General features: G+C 44.3%; 1 protein-coding gene across 1 annotated transcript in view; it reads left to right on the top strand.

Annotated features, from left to right (window-relative positions):
• Window positions 1–27,608, top strand: part of SUSD5 (sushi domain containing 5) — a 60,098-nt gene that overhangs the window by 9,750 nt on the left and 22,740 nt on the right. The window contains 4 exon segments of the mRNA XM_047741515.1: window positions 1,583–1,760; window positions 5,891–5,931; window positions 5,934–6,008; window positions 24,784–24,972. Coding sequence (XP_047597471.1) covers window positions 1,583–1,760; window positions 5,891–5,931; window positions 5,934–6,008; window positions 24,784–24,972 — 483 coding nt within the window.

The raw sequence follows: 27,608 nt of genomic DNA, 5'->3' as shown, positions 1-27,608 counted from the left end.
ACATGCTTCTCCAGGCAGGGTCATCAAGTATGGTTGTTCAGGTTGTGTACTGCACACTGGTACCAAGTCTGAGGGAGGACCAGTCACCTACAGATATGTTTATTGTGAAACATTTTTGCATTTTTCTCATAACTTTGGTTCCAAAGCTAAGGGATTGTTATATTTGTTATAGTTACTTTGCAGTTGATAACAGTTGAAGTGTCTCATTTTTTTTTAAATTTATTTTCAGCGTAACAGTATTCATTGTTTTTGCACCATACCCAGTGGTCCATGCAATACGTGCCCTCCCCAATACCCACCACCTGGTTCCCCCCCTCCCACCCCCCACCCCTTCAAAACCCTCAGGTTGTTCTTCAGAGTCCATAGTCTCTCATGGTTCATCTCCCCTTCCAATTTCCCTCTCATTCTAATAAAATCAGTATATTATGAGAATTTTGCTAATAGAAGTGTCTCATTCTAACTGGGTGTTTTTATCCCCTGCCCTTTTTTTTTTTTAAGATTTTTATTTATTTATTTGACAGACAGAGATCACAAGTAGGCAGAAACAGGCAGAGAGAGAGGGGGAAGCAGGCTCCCTGCCGAGGAGAGAGTCCGAGGTGGGGCTCAATCCCAGGACTCCAGGGTCATGACCTGAGCCAAAGGCAGAGGCTTTAACCCACTGAGCCATCCAGGTGCCCATGTCCCCACATTAAACTTGATCAGGTTATCTAAGGCATTGCTTCACCTCTACAGGAAGCTCCTAGGGACTGCATTGCTCCCCTCCTCCTCCGTGGTTTTCTTATCTAAAGCTCTCTTTTGCTTTCAGCCTCAGCTTCCACCTCTGCCTGAATTAATGTTCCCATTGAGCTCATCTGCCACACGTCTTTTGAGGCCCACTACATGCCCACGTGCTGCAGGGAGCCAAGGTGCACCAGGCATAGCATCTGCTACCTTGTCTAGTTCAAGAGAAATGGCAGCAAACACAGGGAAACTCGTTGTGGGAAGGGCCTGGTAGTGTCCTGAGACAATAAGACAGCAGGGAATGGGGAGAGCTCTGTGTGGGGTCACCCTCGGGCTGAGGCAGGCAGAAGAAGGGAGAACTGAGATTTAATTCAGTGCCCCGGACACTAACTGACCCAACTCAGGCGAACGGAGGACACTGAGCCTTACCACGTGGTATTTGTAAAAAAGCTTGTAGAAAGGAAAATTTGAGGGGTTTATCCAGGTAAACATGCCAGAACAGAGTTAACTTTTTTTTTTTTTTTTTTTTTTTTTAAAGAACACAGGAGCAAAAAACAGATTAAAACACCAAAGTAAGGTGCGCCTGGCTGGTTCAGTTAGAACCTGCAACTTTTGATCTCAGGGTACTGAGTTCAAGCCCCATGTTGGCCATGGAGCCTACTAAAAACAAAACAAAAACCCCACCAATGTAATTGTTATCACCTAGTCCCCAGGATGAGTGCAAAGGATAGCTGCTGCCCTCAGGTGTTCAGGCAAATGGGAAACTCTAGTTCTGACAGGTGTCTGCCAGAGAGTGAGTTGCCTGAGGTTAAACTCCCGTGAATCCTGGAGTAAGCCTGTGTTCGTTCTTGTCCCCACACAGGGAAGCTTTTTGTGCTGGAGTCTCAGAATGGCTCTCAGGGCCTCGAACTGGAGGTGGCTCGGCTTTCCTGCAAGAGCAGGGGCGCTCACCTGGTGTCTGCGGAAGAGCTGCGGACGGTGGTCCAGGACTGTGCCTTTGCTGTGTGCACCACCGGCTGGCTGGCAGATGGCACCCTGGGGTAAGTCAGGTGTGGACAGGGAGGCGTCCTTCCCATTCTCCTTCCCATTCACCCCCGCTACCCCACCAAGGCTGATATGGGAGCTCAGTCATTATTTTACTGAGGTGCCAGGATAGGCAAAGTGCAACGGGCAGTAGCTTCCAGCACATTCTTGTTTTGAGTTCTCAAATAAAAATATTTTTGAGGAGTTCTGTCACAGTTTTCCCCCCTTTGTTATTTTGAATTTCCTTTTTAAGTTAAAAATAATACATGCTTGTAAAGAATTTCAAGTAATACAGATATGTGTCAAGTACCAAGTTTTTTTTCTCTTTTCTTTTTCCGCACCTCAAAGGTAGTGACTCTTAACTGGTATAATTATCTCTTTTTCTCTGTGGCTATTTGTCTACAAACATATGAATAGGAGGGTGGTATGGCCACAAATTCTTTCCCCTTACTCCCATTGAAAAGCGGGTGTGTGTCCTCTCCCTTTGAATCAAGGATAGCAGAGTATCACCTTGACTGACAAAATACAGCAGGAGCGAGACCATGTGACTTCTGAGGTTAGGTTGGAAAAAATCTATGCCCAGATTTCTGGGACAGTCACTTTTGAGATGTCATGTAAGATGTCTGCCTATCCTGTGTGGGCCACGCTGTGAGGAAGCCCAGGCTACAGGAAGATGCCTCACATAGGTGTACCCACAGACAGCCCCCAGTGGTGTCCAGCTCATAGCCAGCATTAACTGCCAGAAATGTGAATGAGGGTGCCTTGGCGTGATTCCCACCCCCCAGCTGTCGAGTTCCTGCCAGTCTGTGAGTCTTCCCAGCTCAGGCCTGAGACCAGACACTAGAGAGCAGAGACAAGCCATTCGCATCGTGCCCTGTCTGAATTCCTGACCCAAGGAATCCTTGTGGAGAAATAATTCTTGTGGCCAGCTAGGAGAAAACTGCCCATTCGTTCTGCTAACTGCTTCTTTAGTTATACTCAGAAAAGGCAGGAGCCATTCCACTGTCTCCTTCATGCCACAGGAATGTGAAAGAGCAAAATGGACTCCAACAACTACTTTGGCTGATAATAACCTTGAAGATGGGTTGGCAGATGGCCATAGAAAACACACACACCAGGCTGACGTACAACTCCAGTTGTGCCACATGTGAAGCAGCAGTTGAATAAAGAGGACAGCTAGGCTACCTCCAAAGCTTTTCAGTGACTCTGAAACTGTGGCCCTGTCTGCTGGACATTTTACATCCAGGTTCCTAAACAGAAAAAACAGGTCCTACATGCACATGTTTCCATGGTGTAGTCAAATGTTTCCATGGTGTAGATATTTTTCATAACTCTGTTATTATCATTGCATCAGATAACCAGGGTTTTTGGGAATTCTGAAGAGCCAGTTTGGAGCCAGAATTCCCATCTTCTGGGCATTACAAATCAGGACTGGGTCTTTGGAAAGGTTTGCTGTAAAGTGTTAGGACATTATTAGTAGATCTCTGCATTGCTGAGATGATATTTCTTTGTAGCAAACATACTTGTTTGATATATTTACTATACAACATATTAATACTAAAAATAAAAGTATTTTATTGTTTCTGGAACCAAGAAGTATCTGATCATCGGTATATACATTTCACTGTGGGTATTTCCTATACATCCATCCCCCTCCACACTGAAAATCAATTAATTAAATGCCTGGTACATCTTGCAATTGATGGCATAGTATACCTGTAGTAGATCTGATCTGTATGTCCATGAATTTATGTTGAGGGTACTCATAAATCCAGAGGAAGATGGAGGCCTAGAGTGGTGAACACAGAATTGGAAACCAATTGTCTCCTAGAAGCTTTTGCAGATTCCATAAAGGATGGCTGAAAAACAGTAGCAATTTAGATAGCCTCAGAGGATTAGGACAGAGATTTGAATTCAGGTTTTGTGTAGGCAGGCCTGCAGAGTCCTTTGGTTTGGGCTGGGACTTTACAGGGCTATAACCCAGGAGTACAAGTAAATTGGAAGAAGCATACAAGCCCTCATAGTAGCCACAGTATAACTTAAAATTCTCTGGAGCCATGAATGTGGCTGGTTGATACTGGAGTTCCAGTGTTTCTGATAGCTAGCAGAACTGATTTTAAAAATCCACTCTAGAAGGGAATACATTATCCTAGCAATTTATTTCCACAAACAATTTTAGAAAATATAGGATTTGTCCCACAATATAAAATAACCAGTCACATAGGAGATAAGGCAACCAGAATAAAGACAGCAAGTAGAAACTCTAAATATTTGCATTGGTAGAGGCACACTTCAAATAACTTTTTCAAATGTTCAAAGATTCAGAAGACAAGAAGGAGAATTTTGGAAAAAGGCTGAAACTATGAAAATAACCAAATGGAAACCCTAGAAGTGAAACACAATAACTCAAATTAAGAGCATAATGGATGGATCTAACAGCTGATGTAAAAAGAGCCAAAGAAGAAATTAGTGAACTAGAAGATATTTCAGAGGAAGTATCCAGAATAAAGAACAGAAGAAATAAAGGATGAAAATACAGAAGAAGGGTCAAAGGAAGAGATGCATGTAATTGGAATTCTGAAAGAAGGAGCAAAAGCAATATGAGACTTATATCCAGGCACAGATTTAAGAAGCCCTACCAAACCTGAGTAGGACAAATAAATTCAAGCTTGGCACATCATGGTGAAACTGCTTAGAATCAAATACAAAGGAAAAATATTAAAAGTAATAACAAGTACCTTCCAAGGAGCAACAATAAATGGACAATGAAAGCCCCAAAACAACTGAATGTTACTTTCGAAGTGCTGCAAGAAAGTTTTTATCAATCCAGAGTTTTATACCCAGTGAGAATATCTTCTTGGAATAAAAGTTAAATAAAGACATTTTCAGACAGACAAAAGGTGAGAAAATCCATTATATCAGACCTGCACTAAAAGAAACACTAAAGGTTAATCTTCATGCAGGAGAAAATAATTTCAGGTGGAAGGCTGGAGATGCAAAAAAAGAAATCAATGGCAAGAGTAAATATGGGGGTAAAATGAAATTATGTATTGTAAAGCAGTAATAATAATAGTAAACACTAAAATGGCAATAGGTCAGGTAGTATTTTAAGTATACTAATACATAGTATATTTTAAGTATTTTTAAGTTGTATTATTGGAGAAAGGGGTAAAAGTAATATTAAATATTAATAAGTCATAACCACTAAAAGGATATTAAAAGGATATATAACTTCCAGACCAATATGAAAAAAAGAATGCCCAAAAAATTCAAACAATCAAAATAGGGGACGGGGTGCCTGGGTGGCTCAGTGGGTTAAAGCCTCTGCCTTCGGCTCAGGTCATGATCCCAGGGTCCTGGGATCGAGCCCCACATCAGGCTCTCTGCTCAGCAGGGAGCCTGCTTCCCTTCCTCTCTCTGCCTGCCTGCCTCTCTGCCTACCTGTGATCTCTGTCTGTCAAATAAATAAATAAAATCTTAAAAAAAATAGGGGAAAGAAAAGAGAGAAAGAAAGAATGTGCAGAACTAATAGAAAGATGCAGATTTCAAGAAGAGATCTGTGATTAAATGAGATTAAAATAGATGAGATGCTCCATTTAGAAAACAAAGATTTTTTAAAATTCTGCTATTTGCTGTTTGCCAATGACATTCCTAAATAAATCATGGGAAAAGAATAAATTATGGTTTGTTTATAATAGCATGTGTGTAGAACTGAATGATACTTCATACTCAAACTTATAAGATGCTACTAAAGCTGTACCTAGAGGGAAATGTAAAAACATCTAGATGCTTGTTTTAGAACAGAGAAAAGGGCTAAAGGGTTATGTAGCTAAGTAATGCATCCATTTTAAGAAATCTGAAGAAGAACAGAAACAAACCCCCTCAAAGAGAAAGGAACTAATAAGAAGAGCAGCACTTTGTGAAAGAAACAAACCTACTCTGAAACTTGAATTGATAATGTGGCCTTGACTGAGGCATCACCTGTGTCTTCCTGACTGAGTCATTTGTCGGGGGAGACTACTTCCCTCTGACCCTTTCGGTCAAGATCTCAATTCAGAAAAAATCTCTGCTGATTCAAACTAGCCGCAGAAAAGACTGTTTTTTTCCTATTCTTAAGCCTCCTAACACAGTGTCTTCTTTGTTTCAGGACAACCGTGTGTAGGCAAGGGGAGCGATGAACGCAAATCATGAAGCCAGTGATTGTGAGATTGAAAGCAACCCAGCTCCTGGTGCCACGTACAGTGCCCTTTGTATTAAGGATGAAGGTCAGTGCCAGAGCCTTGTCAAGGTTCTGGAGGGTGCACATGGTTGGTCGCCATCTTAAGTTGCATTCTCCAGAGGCAAACCTTGAGATGAAGAAGTCTTCCCAAAGAAAAGCCATAGGGCAGTGGGGCAGTGGCAGAGAAAGGAAGTTGAGGCAAGGGGTGTCACAAAACTGCAAAGTCTGCATTGGCGGTGATGTGGGGGTGACCTTGGGCTCAGTCCTACAGGAGATCTCTGGAGACAGTGTAGGTCCACCAGTTTTCTGATCAGAGGGGAGAGAGCAGGGGTATTTATACCACTGCACCTGTCAGTCATTGGTTAAGGGCTGCTACAGCAGATGTAAATTCCCAGGCACTTGTGGTTTATGCTGTGTACTGGCAAAGGGTTCCAGTAGCCTGAGCGCCACCTCCAACAAGGACACAAAGACGCCCACCGGGAACCCCTGTGAATGGAAATGGTAAAGGTATCTAGGTAAGAGTGGGCAGACCCCTGACAGCATTTGCTACAGCTGCTGATGCAGCTTGCCCTCCAGTCTCTCTTCATGGTGGACAGCACATGAACAAGGAAAAAATCTTTTTTCCCCAAAGGAAACTTCCCTGAGGCTGCATCGTAGAGGCACCAAATCCTAATCTTCTGGGAAGGGGTCAGAGGAATTGGGAAATCAGAAAGCCAGGTGAACCCCAAGACCCTGGCTGGTGCTTGTTAGATACTTAGATACTAGATACTTAGATACTTAACAAGGTTCTCTGCTCCTATAGGGGTCTTCCCCCAGAAAGGCTTCATTTGCTCATTGCTATGGAAGAGTGTGTTATGAGAGTCTTCTGATATCTGTCCAGTAGAGCTCCTGAATGACGTGGCTTTGCTCTGTAAAGCTTGGCAAAAGCAATATCCATGGTTTGTTTTTCAAAACCACTTAAGGAAATTAAGATGCCCCTTTGAATCCCAAACGTAGGCAAAATTTCAGATCCCTGAGAGAGACAGGACAGAGCCAGAAGAAAAAAAGCATGGTCTTCTTTCTTCAGTGATTTCAATGACTACGCGGGGCTTCTGAGTCTTCCCCTTCCCTGGTGAACAAAGGGTATCAGTTAGCTTTTGCTATGTAACATACCACCCCAGAATGTAGCGGCTTAAAACAACGATTTATTTAGTCCACTGTTTTTTTGGATCAGCAGTTGTGTTTTTCTGCTGATCCTGGCTGAGCTCATTCCTGAGTCTACAGTCAGCTGCTGGCTAGGTGGCCTTGCTGCTGGGAGTTGGTGGCTGTTGGCTAGAGTGCTGGGGGCCACAGGACAGTCTGCGCTTTCCACCTCACTGGACTCAGACAGGTTGTGTCAGAGCAAGGATGTGCTCCTTTTTGCCCACAATTGTAGGACATGAAGCCAGAGGTTGGAAACATCCCTTCACGTCCTGTAGGGCACCAAGCTCAAAGCCATGACAGCGACTCCAGAGTTGAATTTTTTGCCAAAATGATATAATGTGCTTTCTGATATAAAGCAATCAGAAGAACACAACTTCAGTTCAGTGGCATTCCTGCCAAAAATGTGTAACTTGGATCTACTCAGGAGAAAACATGAGCCAATCTCAAATTGAGAAACATTTTACAAAATGACTTCAAAAAAATATCTAGGATAAGAAAGGCAAACTGACTCTTCTAGATTAAAATAGACTAAAAACATTGACAATAAAATGCAAATGTAATTTGTGATCGAGGATTGTATCCTGACCAGAAAAAAATAGCTATTGTTGATAAAATCTGAGTATGAATTATGAATTAGAGAATAACTTAATAACTGTACTGCAGTCCTGTGAGCGAATACCTTTGTTCTTGGAATGTGTACCAAGGTTTTAGGGACGAGGAGACATCATATCTACAACCTACTCTCAAATGGTTCAGAAAAGAGTTACAGGTATAGATATACCTATGTATTATACATGTGTATATATGCATACCTATATTTGTCTCTGTATAAATAGGTATCTCTATCATCCATCTATCTAGAGGGAGAAAGACAAATGGTAAAGCAAATGGGCAAAATGAAAATACATTGGTGAATCTTATTCTTACAATTTTTCTGAAACTTTGAAATTATGTAAAAATGAAAAATCTCCAACTAAAAATGGTCTCCATACTTCTAAAAAACAACAGGAAAAACAAAACACCCTGAATCATGGGAACCAACAAGGGAAGCTGATTCATGACAGCTGTCAACCTATGTGAGGACCCATGCCCCTGCATGTGGCTCATTAGCATCCGAGTGCTCTAGAGCCCTGCCTCCCAGAGTAGTTTGCCTGAGCCTGGTCTGGCCTCCCCTCACCTCCAGGTCAGTGAGGAGGAGCTCATATGGGGAAGACTGGAGTCTTGGTCCTACCGGCCTGATTTATGAGGAGGCTTCAGGTGGGCCATGAATGGGACTCAGTGCTGCATGATGAAGGGAGACTAGGGTGGGAGGGCTGCTTGCTCTTGAGCATTCTAGAAAAGCAGGATGGATTCCCCAGAGTCTCAGGGAGAGTGCCGTCCCTATGGAGAACTGCCTTTCATCCTTTTGAAAGAGCCCGTCAACCCCTCCCACACAGCCCTCCACCCTCCTCAGGGAGCAGTTGCTTTTCCTCAGTGGAGCCTTTGTTGGCAGCGCAGGCAACAAGGGCAATCTGTGTGCTGAAGGAAGGTGTAGCGCCTTGGCCTCAGCTGAGAACAGGCAGCGCCTTGAGGTTCTGCGGCAGCATAGGTGAGGTCTGGCCCAGCGTTCGCCCCAGGGCAGTGTCATCCCTAAGGCTGACTTTTTCCGGATGACGCCTGGGCACTTAGCTCTGTGTTGCTGCTTCTCTCTGGCAAGATGGGAGGAATGAGGTGTGATAACTCCAAAAATGGCAGGCATGTGCCTCATGAAGAGCCCTGAAGGAAAACAGAGCCTGTGGAATATCCAGGCAGCTTCCTTCCTGTGTTTCTCTTTTGAAATAAAGCTCATCGTGAAAGTAGACTTTTCTCATTTGCTTCCAGTGTTTTTGTTTCACTGACAGTGAATTTCCACCACCCTGTGGTGATCTCACTTAAACTAATAAGTGAAGTTATTTTTTAACCAGCTGGATGCTGATGAAATAACCTGCTTCCTCTTGGCTTCTCTGGCTTTGCTCCTCTTGGCAGCTCGTCTGTGGGGTCAATGGCATGGGGTCTGGAGGCTTCGTGTGTCCTCTTGCCTTCTCCCTGTTGCACCCCCAAGGCTCCGTGTCGGGTATGCTTCTGTTCCTCCCTGGGCCTGGTTGCCCTCTCCCACCAGCCCACCTCACCTGCTTAGCACTGCATGCCCCTGCCCTGCATGCTTTGCTTTTGCCTGTTTTTCCTTAAAACTAAAAAGGAATTATTCCCTTCCTTTATGTCATCAAGTAGAGAGCTGATGCTCACCTCTTTGAGAGCAATCAGGAATTTGTGAGAGTAGCCAGTTCCCAAGTCAGCCTGGAGGAGGCCCTGGGCCTCAGGATTGACTTTGGGGGAGATTCTCTCACTGCTTTGAGGAACCTGGAATCCATTAATCGAATGTTTTGTACAGCTGATAGAACTGATTTAGTTCAGGTTCTCCCAAGGGAGTGTGGTAGACTCTGAGCTTATTAGCATTAACCTGGTCTTGGCCATTTGTTTGTTTATTTGTCCAGGGTAATGCAAAGTCTAGTGCCCAGACTTATAGGGGAGAGAGAGAGGACTCATACCCACCCTCGAGGAGCTGACAGTGTATAAAGATAGGTAAGAAATGAATGTGCTTAGGAGGGTCATGAGGGAGATTCCTGAGGTGGTGGCAGTTGAGGTGGAGCTGGAAGGAGTTGGTTTCCTAGGGATAATGATCAGGGAAGGGAAGAGAGGACACTGCAGACAGAGAGAGCAGGTGGAGCAAAGGCTAGGAGCATAGATCCCAGTTGTTCTGGGGAGATGAGCTCAGGGAGGGCCATGGTACTAGTGCTTCAGGAAGTGAACTGGGCTCAGACCATGCCTGTGAGCCTGCGTAGCAGCTAGGCAGGACTGAGGTGGCTGCAGAAGACAGCCCAAATAATGCCCCCTGCAGGAAGCAGTGACGCCCCCTCCTCTGCCACCCATACCCCCAGGCCCAGGCCTCATCAGGTCTTGCTTTCCCAAGACTGCAGTCTTCCATTCCAAAAAATGGGGCTCGAACAGTCCTGATGCACAAACAGCCAGTTCCCGAGGAAGCTAGGTGTCCTGGGCAGCTGGAGAAAAAGTGCCAGTGGGTCCTTAGCCTCTGGGGCAGATAACGGTGAGGTCTCTGTGACCTTGGGCTATAGGCACCAGCAACCTGGACAGACTTCTTCACTTCCCTGCTACCCGGAAGAACTGGGGCTGCACTCTGAGCCCGTTGGCACGTTTTCGGGAGCCTGTGCTTGGCTTTCTTGTATGTGCTGTGAGAAGCCCAGAGCCTGGCTGCACAGACACGCATGTGAGCTCCCAGAGCTGAGCACTCCAGTGGCCACTTCGTTCTCAAGGTTCTTGGGGGACCTTAACTATGTACTGTTCCACAGCAGCCTCTGGATCCGGAAGGGTCACTTCATGACCATCTGTCATCAGCTTTCCTGGAGTGTGTCCTCATGGGGCTCAGAGATCTGCAGAAAAAGAATCTAGAGCCGGGTATGCTCCAGCTAGAGCAGAGGCCACACAAACATTTACAGGGTATCTTCGGAAGGGTTTATAATGCTCCCAGCAGCTCTAAATGCCCCCAGCCACTCATACAGGCTCAGAGAGTTAGAAGCTGTCCAACCCAGAGTTAGCGGTGATTAGAGTGTGGATCATTCTTACACTAAAGCCCAGGTTTTCTGCTCCGTCATGCAGTATGACTCAGAAACCAGGAGCTTCCTTGACCCTCTACAGGGGCAGATGCGGCCCGGGCAGCTGGCATGGTGTGGCAGAGTGGCGGTGGGTGGGCAGCCCTCCTCCCAGAACCGCATCCCCATCTAGTGTTTGCTTGGGGCCTCCAGGTTCCAGCTGCACTTCTGTTTATGCCTTACAAGGATTAATAATGTCGATTCCCTGCCCTTCATGTCTCATCCTTCGCTGGTAAAGATGAACTGGGAGAAAGAAACTTCCGGGTGTGGAGAGGATCCTGAGTGCTGGGGGCAGGTGGTCCGAGGCTACCCCGCAGTGTGGCCAGAATCCCACTGACTGTGATGAAGAGTTTTCGTTCAAGCACACTCCCTCTTGGGAGGCCGTAATCAAATCCACCAGGGATCTGACTCATAAACAATTCAGCTGCAGAGCTGCTTCCTTCTTTCTCCTGGGCACCTCCCTATATCCATCAAGGCCTGACCTGCCTCAGTTTACTCAACAGTAAGATCACTTAAAGGCCCATCTTCCCAGATGTGGGGACTAACATCCACACATCTAGCTCTCCTAGTGTGACTTTTGGGCAACTTATCAATACAGTGACATTTGGACTCTTCTCTTAACATTTCCCTGCAGTAAAGCACACATGAGCATTCCCTCTGTTTGTAGGGGTTGAGAGTTTCAGGGGTACTTTATAGATAAAAATATTCTGGTTTTTAAATTTTTTTAAAAGATTAAAAAAAATTTTTTAATGTAATCTCTATACCTAAAGGGGGGTTTGAACTTACAGCCCTGAGATCAAGAGTTGCATACTCCACCAAATGAGCTAGCCAAGTGCACCTACAGAAAAAAAAGCAATTTAATGGAAGGAGCAGCACTTCACACTGAGGAGGGCCTGGTTTGACACAGCTGTGGCAAGGGAGGGGCTGGGTAGCTGGGGGCCATGCAGGCCTTGGGGCAGAGTCAGAACTGCCTGAGCTACCTTTTACACCCATACTGTGAATGGGGTCACCTTGGGGCAGTGGAAAGTACTGATCTAGAGTAAGAGATGTTTTCACTTTCTACTTATAACATTACTGTACTGAGCAATCACAAAAAAGAGAGGAGGAAGGAAGGGAAAAAGTAGACAAGGAAGGGAGAAGGGAAGGAAGAGATTGCAAGTAGAATGAAGTGAGGGCTATGACAGAAAATCTTCCAAGACATAATATGCAGGTCTCAGAATATGTGTAGCAGGACCCAATTTATGTCATAAAAATATGTACTTTGTACATGAAAGCACTTAGCATGTTTGAGGAACAGTGTACCTAGGTTTTTCAAGTGACAGAGGGGTGGCCCAAGGTAGGGCTGGAGAGGTGGGGAGAAGAGCAAGGTATGCAGGGGTGAGAACACTGGGCTGAGTTTTAAGGGGAAATGGGAAACCACGTAAGGTTTTCAGCTGGTAGCTGATTTTTGAAAAATTTCTGAAGACAATTTTGGCTACTAATGTGCAGTTCAATAGGAGATCAGAAACCTCTAAATTTTGTGCAAAGTGCTCTGAGCCCTCTGTTTATGACAAGAAGGTTAATCAAAACTAAACCATGTTGTGTTCAGGGGAAGCAACATCTCGAACACAGTTGTTAGTGCACAGTGGTTAGACCTGTGGGCTCTGTACCCGGAATCCATGGGTTCAAATCGTGGCTCTATCACTTACGTGCCTTGGAAATTTTATTAGTATTCATGATGTAGAGATGTCAAGAGGACAGAATAGGACAATGCAAGTAAATCAGTTAACCCAGGATCTGGCACAGAGTAAGACCTAGCAAATATAAGCAGTGACTGACTACTATCTAGCTGCACACAAATTCTAACAACACAGGGTGATAGTGACATGGTTTCTTTACCTTGATGTCACACTATTTCTAATAAAGCAACCCATAATTTCTTTCAAAAACATTGAACAAAATATTATACTCATATACCATACAACCAAGCAATTCCATGCCAAGGTATTGACCCAAGAGAAACACATGACCACACAAAATGGGTGCACAAATGCTCATAGCAACATTATCATAAAAGCCAAATACCAGAAACAACCCAAATGTCCATCAGCTTGTGAATGGATCAAAAAATTATAGTACATCCATATCATGGGTTATTATTTGGCAACTAAAAGAATGAACTAGGGCACCTGAGTGGCTCAGTCAGTTAAGCGTCTGCCTTCGGCCCAGGTTGTGATCTTGGAGTCCCAGGATGGAGCCTGCATTGGGCCCCCTGCTCAGCAGGGGAACCTGCTTCTCCCTCTCCCTCTGCCCCTCCCCGCTGCTCATGCTCTCTCTCTTGCTTGCACTCCTCTCTCAAATGAATGAATAAAATCTTAAAAAAAAAAAACAACAGAGAAGAATGAACCTATTAGAACATGCACGAATAATATTATGCTAACCTAAAAGCCAAACATAAAATGTTATATATTATATTATAACATTTTAATGAAATTCCAAAAAAGGCAAAACTACCAGTGACAGAAAGTAGAACAGTGCTTGCTTGGGTTGGGGCTTGGGAGGGCATCCAAGGCCAGGAGCAAGGAGGAAATAGTTCAGTAGGACAGCTATTCTATACCTTAATTGTGGTGGTGGTTACAAAATTGTGTGTATTTACCAAAAACTACTAAGCTGTACACTTAAAACTGGCAAGTTTTCTTTATAGAAATAATATTTAATAAAACAAAAAAAACAAAAAATGCTTTAGGATTCCAAAATTCTTTCTTTCCAGAGCTTTCCTGCATATTGTATCTCATTTAATTCCCCCAAGCAATATTGTGGAGAGGGTATTATCATTCTTGTTATTCAGGTGATGCAACTGAAGAACAGAGAGGTTTTGGGCATTGTCTTTGGTCACACAGCTCCTGGAAGGTACCTGTGGGAGCTCTCACCCAAACACTTCTTGTCCCTGCTCTTCCAAGCTCTTGTGCAGCAGGTCTTGAGAGCCAGTCAAACCCGATGCATCCATCTCCACCCCTTCTGTTGACCCTGAGGCTGCAGCTCTAATCTGGACTTGGCATGTGCTTCCAATTTTTTACTTCCGGAAGAGAATATTAAGAGCTGGCACCTGCTATGGCACCCACTGTGTTCCCTGTGTTCACTTTTTTAACACTCATATCAACCCTACAGAAATTATAACAGTTAAAATAACAATTAGAAATAACAATTATATCGTTATTTTACAGGTGAGGAAAGTGAGGCACAGCAAGGTTAAGTACCTTGTCAAAGTCACACAGCTAGCAGGTAGGGGAGCAAGGAGTCAAACCAAGACACTAAAGGATCTTGTTCTCTGAGGCATTCTTCTTTTTACCCATGAACAGCTCATCTTCCCTGGGAACTGCTGTGCCAGCTGGGAGGTGGCTCTGCTTGCCGGTTTGCCTGGGACAGTTTGTGTTTACCTTGTTATCCCACTGTTCCCTCTTGTTTTTATAAGAGCTTTAATATGGACAATAAGTTATATGGTCATCCTAGCTATTTATCAGTACAGGCTTGAATTAGAAGAAAATTCTCCCTGGGAACTCTCTTTACAAAAATGGGAGTTTGTGTGAATGGCAGAATAGCTCTGCATGGATAAAGCTCTGGGCTTTACCCTGCTCACCACAGAGGCCCAGACAATCAGACAGATCCAGAAATGCAGCCCGTGCCCAGGGCGGGGCAGGGGAATCCTTCCGGCACATCCTCTGGTGTAACCATCTGCACTTAGACTGGTTATTTGCTACTCTCACTGGCCAAAGCCTGACCCCAAGAGTTTGTATCCCTCAGCAATCCATCTGTGTTCCAACTCTGCTGGCTTGTTCTCACCTTGAACCCAGCCTCTGTATGAATGCTGCTACCATATCAACAGTGGGAAATATGGGCCTAAATATGTTCTGATTTTCTTATGAAATATTTTGTATTGCCCTTCTTCATGGCCACAGATGGCATTTAGTTCCTGTTCAGCCATCGTGTGCTTGGTTAAAGGGAGCTGGACATTCAATTACCATCATCACTTGACGAATGAGTCCAAAGACCATCAGTCTCTAACTGTTTGCTTGGGAAATGGAACTCATCTTTACTTATTTCCCATTAAGCTCCAGGCACATAGTGGGCATTTAATTCTGGTAAAAAACCTTATGAGAGAGGTGTCATAAGCTCCATGTTACATTTTTAATACGTTCTCTAATTATAAACATGAATAGGTTGTCATTGTAGTCAGAAGTCTAAAGAAAATTAAAATCATTTATAAACAGTCCGCCCCGAGATAAGTACTTAAGCATCAGACGAGCTTACCCTGCCTTTTTAGTTCACCAAATTGAGATTCTGTTTTTTTCACTCAGTAATATATATCTTCCCATGACACTGAATATGCTCCAAAGGATGATTTTTAATGGCTATTGTGACAACCCATTGTAGGAACGTATGTAAATTAGACATTCTCTTGTCATTAGACGTTTTGGTAGTTCTTTGGTTTTGTTATAATAAGTAATACCGTGATTGAACCTCCTCATGCATACACCTTTCTGCTCACCTGTAATGACCAGTCTCTTTCTAGAGTTAACAATTTATTGAGAACTATGTGTCAGAAGTTGCACTAAGACCTTGTCTGCTGTATACTGCATCAGGCATGGTTAACTACCTGCATAACGACAGTCCCCTCCCCCTTCCTTCAACAGGACCGTCCCCCAACCAAGAGCCTGTTGTTAGTGTTCACCAGCATGCCACTGGTCCATTAGGAGAATAATCGATCAGGGAAGAATTACAAGGAAAGCAAAAGGTGTCAACATTTCAAAAGAGAGGGAATCCCTTTAGGGAGTCAGAGCAAATGAAACTGTTCAAAACCGTTTAGAAAATAATTCATGCTCATTGAGCAGCTACTCCATGTCCCTTTAGGTACATTTCCATCTCTCTCCTCCCCTTCATGGCCCTAAACTTCCTCTACATTCCATACATGGTCTCCATGATCTCACTTCCCGTTTCTCCATCGTCTCTCCATCCACTGCTTTCTGTCTTCTGTCCTATCAAGGAACTGAAACTGTTCTCACCAAGGTTTCTGGTAGCTTTCCTATGGATAACTGCAGCGGCTGCTTCTCAGTCTGCATTTTGCTTGCTGTTTCTGCAGCCTTAAGGACTTGATTATGCCTTGATCCTTGAAACATGTTTTCCCTTGACTTCCTTTGGCTTTTCTTCATATTTGTCTGGCTGCAGTGGTGACCCGTGTGAACTCTTCATTTTCCGCTCACCTTCTGGGGTTCTCACTTGAGCCCTCATCTCCCTTAACTCAGCATTTCAGTGGCTTCAGTTTTTATCTAAATGCTCATTAATCTGGGGCATCTGGGAGGCTCAGTCGAATGGGTGTGTACTTTCAGCTCAAGTCATGATCCCACGATGCTGGGATCGAGTCCCATGTCAGGTTCTCTGTTCAGTGGGGAGCCTGCTTCTCCCTCTACCACTCCCCCTGCTGTGCTCTCTCTGTCTCAAATAAATAAATAAAATCTTTAAAAAAAATAAATGTTCATTAATAAAAAAATAAATGTTCATTAATCTCAAATCATTTTTTTCTATAAAGATTTTATTCATTTATTTGACAGAGAGAGCGAGCACAAGCAGGGGGAGTGGCAGGCAGGGGCAGAGAGAAAAGCAGGCTCCCCACAGAACAGGGGGAGCCCGATGTGGGGCTGGATCCCAGGAGCCTGGGACCATGACCTGAGCTGAAGGCAGTTGCCCAACCAACTGAGCCACCTAGGTGTCCCTAATCTCAAATCTTTATCTTAAGCCTTGGTCTCCCCACTAAGCCCCAGATTCCAAAAACACAGCTGGTATGGATGCTTCTCTTAGAGCCTCAAGCTCCACCAGTCCTGCACCAGTCCCTTAACTTGCTTACCCCCTCCCTTGTCCCATCCTCTCTTTTACTCCCACAACTTTTCAATTATAAGTTCTGCAAAAACCTTCCTTCTCAATATCCCCCATACCCCCCTGGTTCTTGCCATCTGCACCTCACCCCAGCTGCTGTCCTTCTCCCCTGGACATCTCAAATGGCCTCCTAACTGGCCTTTAGGATTCCAGGGTGTTTCCTCAATCTGTTCTCTACCCTGCAACAGTTCTCCTTCTAAGGTGCCAAGGGGACTGTGTTATTTCCTATTTTTAGTTGTCCCTCCTTCTCCACTGGACAATTCCAGACTTCCTCCCTGGCTTACAAAGGCCTTCCATAAACTCCTGCCTGCCTACCTCCCTTGTACTTTATGCTTCAGATTTACTAACTTCTTACCACTCCTCAAATAATGAAAAAGGCTCAGATACCAAAATACATTTAAAACTATGGTAAACAATCATTTGACACTGTAGAGAAACATATGTAAACAATGCAAAAGCCTGGAAGCACCAAAACGGGCCTAAGTTTATTTATTTATTTTTTTTTTTGTAGATTTCACTTATTCATTTGACAGGAGAAAAAGCACAAGTAGGGGGCGTGGCAGGCAGAAGGAGAGGGAGAGGCAGGCTCCCTGCTGAGCAGGGAACTCGAGGAGGTGCTCCATCCCAGGGTCTCGGGACCAGGACCTGAGCCGAAGGTAACCACTCAACCAACTGAGCCACCCACGTGCCCCTAAGTATAAGTTTATAGCGAAGTGGGTCGTGAGACTTCCAGTCAGTGGGAGAAGGGTAGGTGGATTGATAGTACGAAGTGATAGGTTAAGAATTTGGGAAGTTGGGCGCCTGGGTGGCTCGGTGGGTTGGGCCGCTGCCTTCGGCTCAGGTCATGATCTCAGGGTCCTGGGATCGAGTCCCGCATCGGGCTCTCTGCTCGGCAGGGAGCCTGCTTCCCTCTCTCTCTCTGCCTGCCTCTCTGTCTACTTGTGATCTCTGTCTGTCAAAAAAATAAATAAAATCTTTAAAAAAAAAAAAAAAGAAAAAAAAAGAATTTGGGAAGTTAAGACAATGCATTATTGTACTGATATATGGAGATCTCTTGTAGATTGATAGGGTGAAGACTGTAATAGAGAACTACTTTTAAGAAATACAGCTGGCCAATAAATATTCAACTCTTTTTTACCAATTCAAAGATAATGTATTTTAGTATAAGAAATCACTTTTTCAGGTTCATGAAGTCGTCAAAGTTTATAAAGATCGTTGTCCCCAGTGTACTGAGGAGAAACAGGCAAGTTTATATACCACTGAGGGGTATAGACTCTTAAACACTCATATTCAACTTGGAACAACCCATCAGAAGCTTTAAAAATAAAAATGCCCTTTCACCCATCAATTCTACTTTGAGTATTTTATTCTAAGGAAATTAGCATGGGTTAAGTACAAAAGTATGACACCAAGATGTTCATTACTTCGAGAAAATTGGAAACAAAGTTAATGTCTAACAATAGGGGAGTCCATTATGGTAGAGCCTTAAAAGTGGAATAATATATAGTCATTTACAAGTAAATTCAAATTAATACAAATATCTGGAGTCCCTGGGTGGTTCACTCAGTTAAATGTCTGACTCTTGATTTCAGCTCAGGTCATGATCTCAGGGTTATGTGCTGGGCATAGAGCCTGCTTAAGATTCTCTGGACCACAGGGGAAAGGAAGGAAAACTGAATGCAAAGTAATCAGAGAGGGAGACAAACCATGAGAGACTCTGGACTCTGGGAAAAAAAAAAAACTAATGATGTACTATATGTTGGCTGACTAAACAGAATAATAAAAATGAAAAATAAAATTTAAAAAAAGATTCCTTCTCTCCCTCTCCCTCTGCCCATCCCCTCCCACCCCTCTCCCCCTCTCTAAAAAACAACAGGGATGCCTGGATGGCTCAGTCAGTTGAGCGTTGGCCTTTGGCTCAGGTCATGATCCCAGGGTTCTGGGGTCAAGTCCTGCATCAGGCTCTCTGCTGAGCAGGGAGCCCACTTCTCCCCCTGCCTGCCTCTCTCTCTCTGACAAATAAACAAAATCTTTAAAAAAGAACAATGAATTATACAAATATTTGTTGATGGGGAAAAATATAATGTTAAATTCTCAAGCTACAAAACAAAGCAGTTACATCATCGTGTGGCAAAATATTGTGTAAATGCGTGTGTATGTGTGCAAAACTGAAAACAAAACTGACGTTAACAAGGGTTATCATTGGTGAAATTCAAGGAGACTTTTTATTTTTCCTGTGGTATTCTTTTCCCTGTGAGTTTTTCGAGTTTCTGGCTTATGTAAGAAGTATCGATATGGATAATTTAAAAACATTTTACCAAGAAAATCTTCAAACCAACACAAAAGCAGCAAGAATAGTTTCACAAATCCCCATGTGCCCATCACCCAGCTTCAGTAGTCAGTATTTTGCCAACTTGATTTTATCTGTTTTTCCCAGTGATTTTCTCCCATTGAGATATTTTAAAGCAAATGCCGGACATTATATCATTTTGTTCTAGAATGTTTAAAAATTATTTTTTATGAGGGGAAACTCAGGAACTAGTATTGTGTAGATTCCATGTGACAGTAATTGATTTAAATTTATTGACTGACACATAATTTAACTGTGTATGAACTTGCCCACACACTTACTGTACGTTCTACCATACGTAGAAAGTCTGCAAGTTGGAAACCACTGCCTGAAGGCATGGATCCTTGTCAAATGCAGTTCCCCTTGGGAGAGATCATGAATAATTTTCACCCATTTATACCTCATGCTGAATAAATTGCAGATTTTCTGGAGGGGAGATGTTTTTTAAATTATTTCATGGAGGTATAATTTATATCAGCAAAATGCACAGATCTTAAGTTTGATGAGTTTTGACAAAGATATACATCTGTGTAATCAACACCCAGTCAAGATACAGAACATTTCCCTTACCCCAGAAAGTTCCCTGCAGCTCTTTTCCAAAGATCCTCTGCCCCTCCTCATCCCAGCAGAGCCAAGGCAATCTCTGTTCTGATTCCCATCAACGTATATTAGTTTGCCCGTTTTTGAGGGTAGGTTTTTATCTATGACACTAGTTCTCCAAGAAAGGTCCCTGGGCCAGTAGTATTAACATCACCTGGGAACTTATAAATGCAGATTCTTGGGCCCGAACTATGACCTGCTACTGAGTTAGAAACTCAAGCAGTCTCTATGATGGGTGTGTGTGTGTGTGTGTGTGTGTGTGGTACAAGCCTGTGGGTGATTCTGATCACATTCAAGTTTGAGGAGCACTGATACGGAGACCTGGGAACTAACAATAAAATTGGACAGAACAGGAGAGCAGTGCTGGTTGTGTACGGGGTGGCTAGGGTGGGAGGGAACTGTGCAGGTGGGCATGAAAGTCCGCTTCTTCACATAGCTTAGATAACACCAAAAGGAAGGAGGAAAGGTCAAGCATTTGTGTCAGAATGTCTGCATCTTGGTTTTGCAAAGGTATTATGAGGATCTATAGGCTTAAAATTTCTCAAAAGAAAAGCATTAACTTTCATAAGAGTTCTAAATTCTGTGGAAACTGGTTATCAGAAGCTGGGATTGATTGGCAAATGAGTCCTTTATTAATACTATTTTACAGATAAGAACTTTCATAACATCTCTTTTCTTGGAAGGGAAAATGACAGAAATTGCTCTTTCCGTTGAAATTGCTGAAACCCAGCTTTCCGCGTCTAAGAAATTCACAAACCACCATCTCTACCCGCGGAATAACTGAGAAGAAGCAGTGAAGGCTGTGCAGATGCATGTTTCCCTGAAGAGAATAGGATCTAGGTCTGTAGCCAGCTGGTTTTCAGAGCCCCCTGTGAGGTCTAAGATGGGAAGGTTAATGAAGGAACTAATTCAAGTTGCGCCTGGACATGAGTGGCATGCCCTTGGCTATGTTAACACATAGAGCTGTTGTCCTGAAGTTTTTGAAATCACACCACCTAGAAGCAGTGTGTTTCCTGTCTTGAGCACCGGTGGGACATTCAGAAATACATGGTATGTGTACGCAGACTCTCGGGAGTATGGTTGTGGTTTTCCCCGAGTCAGTTTCTAGCCAGAGTCATGCTGGAAATTAACTGAAAGGGAGGAAAATCCAGTGAGTCTGCTAGGGCGTGAATTTGGCCCCAAGTTCCCTTTTATCTGCTCTCAGAACAGTTCCTCTGCTCTCAGGTTTTCCTCCTAAGGAGTTGGTGTTGTGTCCCCCAGACAGAGCTGCATGAGACTGATAGTATTTACCGGTCCCTTGATGCTATTTGACGAAGATCCTCCAGTTTCCCAGAATTAGGTCCTGGTAAGAGGGGAGAAAATTGGGATGTCCAGCATGAGTCCTAGCCAGCTGAGGATGGTGGAGAGAGACATAGAAGCTGTTGTCTCTCAGGTGCTAGCTGGAATTCAGGCCAACCTCACACAACGGAGACTTTGGTCCATTCCTTTCAGGATGCCCTGCTCAGACTGAGTGATGATGCCTCTCTCCTCAGTGGGGGGCACCCCTTGGATTTGTGGCAGCTTTCAGATGGCTGCCTGTCCCTGCTTGCTCCATAGATGAAGCAAACACTCGTCTCCTGGGCTACACAGTCAAGATGGTTTGGGTTAAATACAGCACTCTGTGCCATCTTCCTTGAAATGCAACTTCACACCATTTTTTCATTCAGAATCTCTTGTGTTGAAGAACATGAATAGCAATGATGCTCTTTGAGAAAGTGCTACTAAAATTACAAGCTGACAGGCCAATCAGGGTGGCTTAGAGCACGAATTCTGATTTCTATTTTCATCTTTTCTTAGCATATTTTCTTTTTTGAAACAATGTGTTTCTTAGGTGATTTGGCTGTATATGGACTAAAGGCTCTCTCTTCCAATATAAAACTAGAAAAAGAAATTCAAATTAAAAATTCTTTTCTTTTTTGAAAAAAAAAAAAAAAAGAAGTATCACCACATCACTTGGATGCAGCAATTCTACTTCAAGAAGGTTATCCTAAAAAGTATGTACCAAAATGTACATATAAGAAGTTCATTTTGTAGCATTGTTTATAATAAATAGTGAAAACTTGGAATCAACAAAATGTCTATGTAATGACCAAATAATGTGCTATAGTATAGCCTTTCAAAATATTGAGGTAATTTATAGTACTTATTTAGAAACAGCTCTAGAACATTAGGGGAGAAAAACAGACTTCTAGTTTCTAGCCCAACATGTAAGGACAGAAATTCAATCAATAATTAATAACCTTGCCAAACAGAGAGCAACAGACCCAGATAAGTTCCCTAGAGATTCTACCAAACATTTAAGGAAGAAATTATACCAGTTGTTGAAACAATTTCTTCCAGGGCGCCTGGGTGGCTCAGTGGGTTAAGCCGCTGCCTTCGGCTCAGGTCATGGTCCCAGGTCCTGGGTTCGAGCCCCACATTGGGCTTTCTGCTCAGCGGGGAGCCTGCTTCCTCCTCTCTCTCTGCCTGCCTCTCTGCTTACTTGTAATTCTCTCTGTCAAATAAATAAATAAAATCTTTAAAAAAAAAAAATTTCTTCCAGAAGTTAGAAACAGAAGGAATACTTCCTAACATATTCTATGAGGCCAGCATTTATCCTCATACCAAAATGAGACAAAGTCATTACAAGAAAGTAAAAACTACAGACCAATACTAATAAACATAAATGTAAAAATCCTCAACAAAACATTAGCAATTTGAACTAGCAATATAGAAAAAAAATTATACACCAGAACCAAGTGGGATTTATCCCAGGTGTGCAAGGCTGGGGTGGGGACAACATTAAAAAATCAGTTAATGGAACCCATGACATCAACAGGTTAAAGAAAAAGCATGTAATCATATTGATAGATACAGAAAAACATTTGGAAACAGCAATACCCGTTCATGATAAAACTTAGCAAACTAGGAACAGAGGTAAACTTCTTCAACTGCATAAAGAACATCTACAACAAACCTACAGCTAACATAGAACTTATTGGTGGGAAATTTGAAGCTTTGCCACTAAGATATTTATACTTTGAATGGAATTTATTCTTCTGAGAGGATACAGTAGGGAGTTGCTTCTGACCACGGCAGGAGCACCACTGTGCACCTTGAAGCAGGAAGTGTGACCTTTGGCCCAGGCCACAGCTCCCTGACCCTTAGCCTCTTCCCTCAGCTAGTAGTGAAAGCATTACTCCACGTGACAGCTCTGTGTTTGGGTCTGCCCCACAGACCTCTGACTCCAAGGGGTCTCTCGCATGAGCTAGATCCCACGGCTCCCATCACTTCGGAAACAGGAAAGCTTGGTTCTCCCCTCCTCACCTTAGGGACTCCCTTGCTGGCCGAAGTCTTGGATTTTTTGTAAGCAATTTGCAAGTTTTAACACAAATCAGTCTACATTCATTCCTAGAAGGCTCATTTCCAGTAAAAAAATACATACCAGTCAAAACATTCTCACAGGAGAACTAGAACAGGGGGGTTAAAGGAAACCTCGGCTCCATACACCAAAAGTGACTCTCAGGGCCAGCTTGAGGGCACAGCCCTGGTGGGGGCTCTTCTCCATCTTCAGATCCAAGCGTGGGACTCACCTACAGAGTGAACCCGAATGTAAACTGCAGCCTTGGGGTTATAACAGGGTGTCAGTGTGGGCTCCAAGATTGTGACAGACAGGTCGCTCTGGTGTGTGATGTTGCTAATAGAACAGACTGTGCCTGTATGGGGACGGGATACATAGGAACTCTCTGTACTTCCCACTCAGTTGTTCTGTGGACCTAAAAATGCTCTTTAAAAAATAGGTTTTTTAAAAAAGCAGGCATCAGGGATGCCTGTGTGGCTCAGTAGGTTAAGCCACTGCCTTCTGTTCAGGTCATGATCCCAGGGTCCTGGGATCGAGTCCCGCATCAGGCTCTCTGCTCAGCAGGGGAGCCTGCTTACCCCCTCTGCCTCTACCTGCTTGTGCTCAATCTCTCTCTCTCTCTCATAAATAAATAAATAAAATCTTTTAAAAGAGGATATCAGTAATACATATGATATAATCATATTTATGTTAAAACCACACACACACACACACACACACACACACACACACACACACACAGAACTATACCTATCTAAGGGTGCTTGAGTGGCTTAGTTTGGTTAAGCGTCTGCCTTCAGCTCAGGTCATGATCTCAGGGTTGTGGGATCAAGTCCTGCACTGGGCTCCCTGCTCAGGGCGGATTCTGCTTCTCCTTCCCCCTCTGCCTCTGTGCTTTCTCTCTCTCTCTCTCTCTTTCTCTCTCTCTCTCTCTCAAATAATAAATAAAATATTTTAAAAAATAAAAAGAAGAGCTATACCTACCTAAGCCTGTATGTACATCAGTGTATATCAATACCTATGTCTGTATTATTTGTATAGACTAACCCTGTAACAGTGTCAGCATCAGAGATGAGGGTGGGGGAAGGGAGAGGCACCTTCTGCTGCGCTTGATAGTTCTTAGCCTCCTAGCTTTTTGGCAAAGAGTACCTGCTCACTTATGTAAGTAAGGCCAAAAGGAGCTTGCTGTTAGGCACATGTTTCTGAGTCCTCCCTTCAAGGAGGCATGAGAGGGTAATGCTGCCTGGCAGTTTCAAAGCACAAAGTCATAGCACTTGTAGCACACTTACTTACTCAGCAAGTATTTGTCTGAGTGCCTCATTTGGACCAGGCATTTGTCCAGACTCTGGGGACACCAAGGGTGAAGGAGAAACAGCCCCTGTGATCCCAGCTCAGGGTGCAAGCCTCCCCAGGGAAGGGGAGAGTGGTTTTTGGTTTTTTTTTAAGATTATTTATTTATTTATTATTTGACAGACAGAGATCACAAGCAGGCAGAGGCAGGAGGTGGTGGGGTGTGGGGGGGGGAACAGGCTCCCGGCTGAGCAGAGAGCCTGATGCGGAATTGATCCCAGGACCCTGGGATCATGACCTGAGCCCAAAACAGGCTTTAACCCAATGAGCCACCCAGGTGCCCCAGGAGAGTGGTTTTTAACCTGGTTTTCTCCCAGGCTGCCAAAGTTCTACATGGTTTGAAAAGCTGACTGTGACTCCTTGTCCTCAGAGAAGCCATGTGGAGACCCGCCTTCGTTCCCACACACCATCCTGCAGGGCCGCACGGGCCTGGAGATGGGGGATGAGCTGCTGTACGTGTGCGCCCCGGGCCACGTGACGGGCCACCGTGAAACCGCCTTCACCCTGCTGTGTAACAGCTGTGGGGAGTGGTACGGCTTGGTGCAGGCCTGCGGAAAAGGTAAGCTGCCCGCCAACCCTGGGAGCACAGCCACCCCATTTGGCTCCTACCTTTCAAAGACACATTCACATCTTTCCCCTGAGTTCCGGGAGCTGACAGCATCTCCACTCTGACTTATCTAGAAAGTTAACCTGGAAATCTGATCGAGATGCTGTACCAGGAGATAATGCTTATGGTGAAAGTGACCCCGGATTGGTAACTGGCCGGGAGAGCTGTCATGAATGCAGGCTTCCAGCCCAGCTTCCCTGAGGGGCGAATCTTGTGACTGGACATAACCCTTATGGGGACCTTGTGGCTTTGCTACAGCTTGTGACAGGAGCTTCTGGCTCTTTGGGGCATGCAGCTTGGAAACCAGGGAGGGTCCACTTGAAGTCCTGCTCCCTTGCCCCGGAGCAGTCCTGGGGGTGTTGCGGGGGTGGAGGGAGAGGCAGGGAGAATGCTCTAAGATAGCTGTGTGGCCTGGGCCCGCTGACAAGAGCCGCCAGTCGCTGCCCTGCAGTCTTGCTGTATTCCCTGGCCTGTAGCCTATGGCAGTCATGAGAGCTGACATATTTAGTTGAGACTGAACAGACTGCTGGTGGGCCTCGACAGAAACCTGATCTGGTTCCCCTAGATGGCCTCACTCCACTATTGTCGTATACCTGGGGGTCACAGGCTTCTGTATCCCACCTCCACCTAGCCCTTTGGGGGTTCTCCCAGGAGCAGAAATCACTGTCCCCAGCCATGGGCTGACCTGGCCTCCCCACTCTTGACCTGATGGCTTCATGCCAGACTCTGAATTGTTCCCTGGCCTCACAAGGCTCCTCTTACCCCAAGACTCCTTCAGGGACCACTTCCTGACCCCCACAATATCTGGGTACCAAGCAGAGGCTGGCTCCATGGAGGGGAATGACTCCACCATGGAGGGAACGACTCCAGCATCACAATGTGAATGAATTTATTGGACAGTCTGTGCCTAGAGTGTCCTGCAGATCCCATGGGACCTTGATGAGACTAGGGTGCTGAACTTGTCTTCGAGGTTCATCCACGCTGTTGACTAAGCTGTGGTCTGCTGTCGTCACTGATATTTACTAGTGTGAAGACAGCACCATTTACTTTTCCAATGTGTTGGTGGACCTCTGGCTTGTTTTCGTTTGGTGGCCACCACAAGCCATACCACTGTGATTGTGCTCACCCAGGTCATTTAGTTCACATGTGAACTTATTTCTATGGGTTCCAGGGCGTGGAATTGTGGCTCATGGGGTAGGTGTGTCTTCAGTGTTAGTGGATACTGCCAGAGAGTTTTCCAGAGTATTCCGACCATTTTACTCTCTTGCCTGAGAGTTCCCATTGTTCATCATCCTCACCAGCCTTCGGGTTTTGGGAGACTTTTACCTGTTTGCTCATCTGGTGACTAGCCTGGGATTACTTAGTTGTGATATTCATTTGTCTGGTTGAGCACTTACTACATTTTAAATAGGCACTAGCATTTCCTCTGTAAAAGTCTATCCAAGTTTCTTGCTCATTTTTCTAATTGATTTGAATTATTTATATAATGTAGGGTTTCTGTTTTATATAAAACTTTCATAATGTGGGGGCGCCTGGGTGGCTCTGTGGGTTAAAGCCTCTGCCTTCAGCTCAGGTCATGGTCCCAGGTCCTGGGATCGAGCCCGCATCGGGCTCTCCGCTTCTCGGGGAGCCTGCTTCCTCCTCTCTCTCTGCCTGCCTCTCTGCCTACTTGTGATCTCTGTCTGTCAAATAAATAAATAAATAAAATCTTAAAAAAAAAAAAACTTCATATTGTGTTGCAAACATTTTCTCTCATTCTGTGGCTTTCTCCTCTTGGAGGATCTTTTAATGAACAGGTTTTTTTCTCTTAATTGTTTATGTCAACTTTTTGAACTGTGGAGCATTAAAAATTGTTTCTAGTATTGGCAGACAACTACTTTAGCAAAATACAGTAAAAATCAATTAATATAAAGCTAAAATAGGGATGTCTGGGTGGCTCAGTTGGTTAAGCTCTGCCTTGGGCTAAAGTCATGATCTCAGGACCCTGGGGATGGAATCCCACATAGGGCTCCTGGCTCAGCAGGGAATCTGCTTCTCCCTCCCCCTCTGCCCTTCCCCCTTCTCATGCTTGCAAGCTCTCTTTCTGCCAAGTAAATAAAATCTTAAAAAAAATATATGAACCTAAAATAAATATATTCCAAACATAAGTACTATTTTTTGTTGAATTAAATAGACATAAAATTCCCCTGCCAAATGGTTATGAAAGCTTCTAAAAACATCCTCTCAGTGTATCTACGTGCCTCGTTGCAGACTAGCAAGAGAAGTCACGGACTGGGACAAGCACTCGAAGCACTGTTTGAGCAATCTTCTGCCACTTTCCTCCTCCTCCATCATCTTGCTGTTGTTTCGAGGCAGGTAGAGGAGCTCCTTGCCAATACTGATCATTCACCTGCAGGGAAAATCAGGCATAAGGCCCAAGCTTGCTGTTTGTGAGTGTGTCACCTCCAAGCAGACCCTTAGCACTCCAAGTTTGCTAACGAGCTGCCTTTACTTCTGGTGAGACTCAGGCATGGTCATCTCAGGAGCCACACCCACCAGCCACATGGGCTGTTTACAGGCCCTAGCCAAATGAGACCTAAATGCAGGTT

This window comes from Lutra lutra, chromosome 1 (genome assembly GCF_902655055.1).
Source record: "Lutra lutra chromosome 1, mLutLut1.2, whole genome shotgun sequence".
Taxonomy (NCBI): domain Eukaryota; kingdom Metazoa; phylum Chordata; class Mammalia; order Carnivora; family Mustelidae; genus Lutra; species Lutra lutra.
The sequence above is the reverse complement of the archived record's forward strand: the minus strand, read 5'-3'. Positions and strand labels throughout refer to the sequence as shown.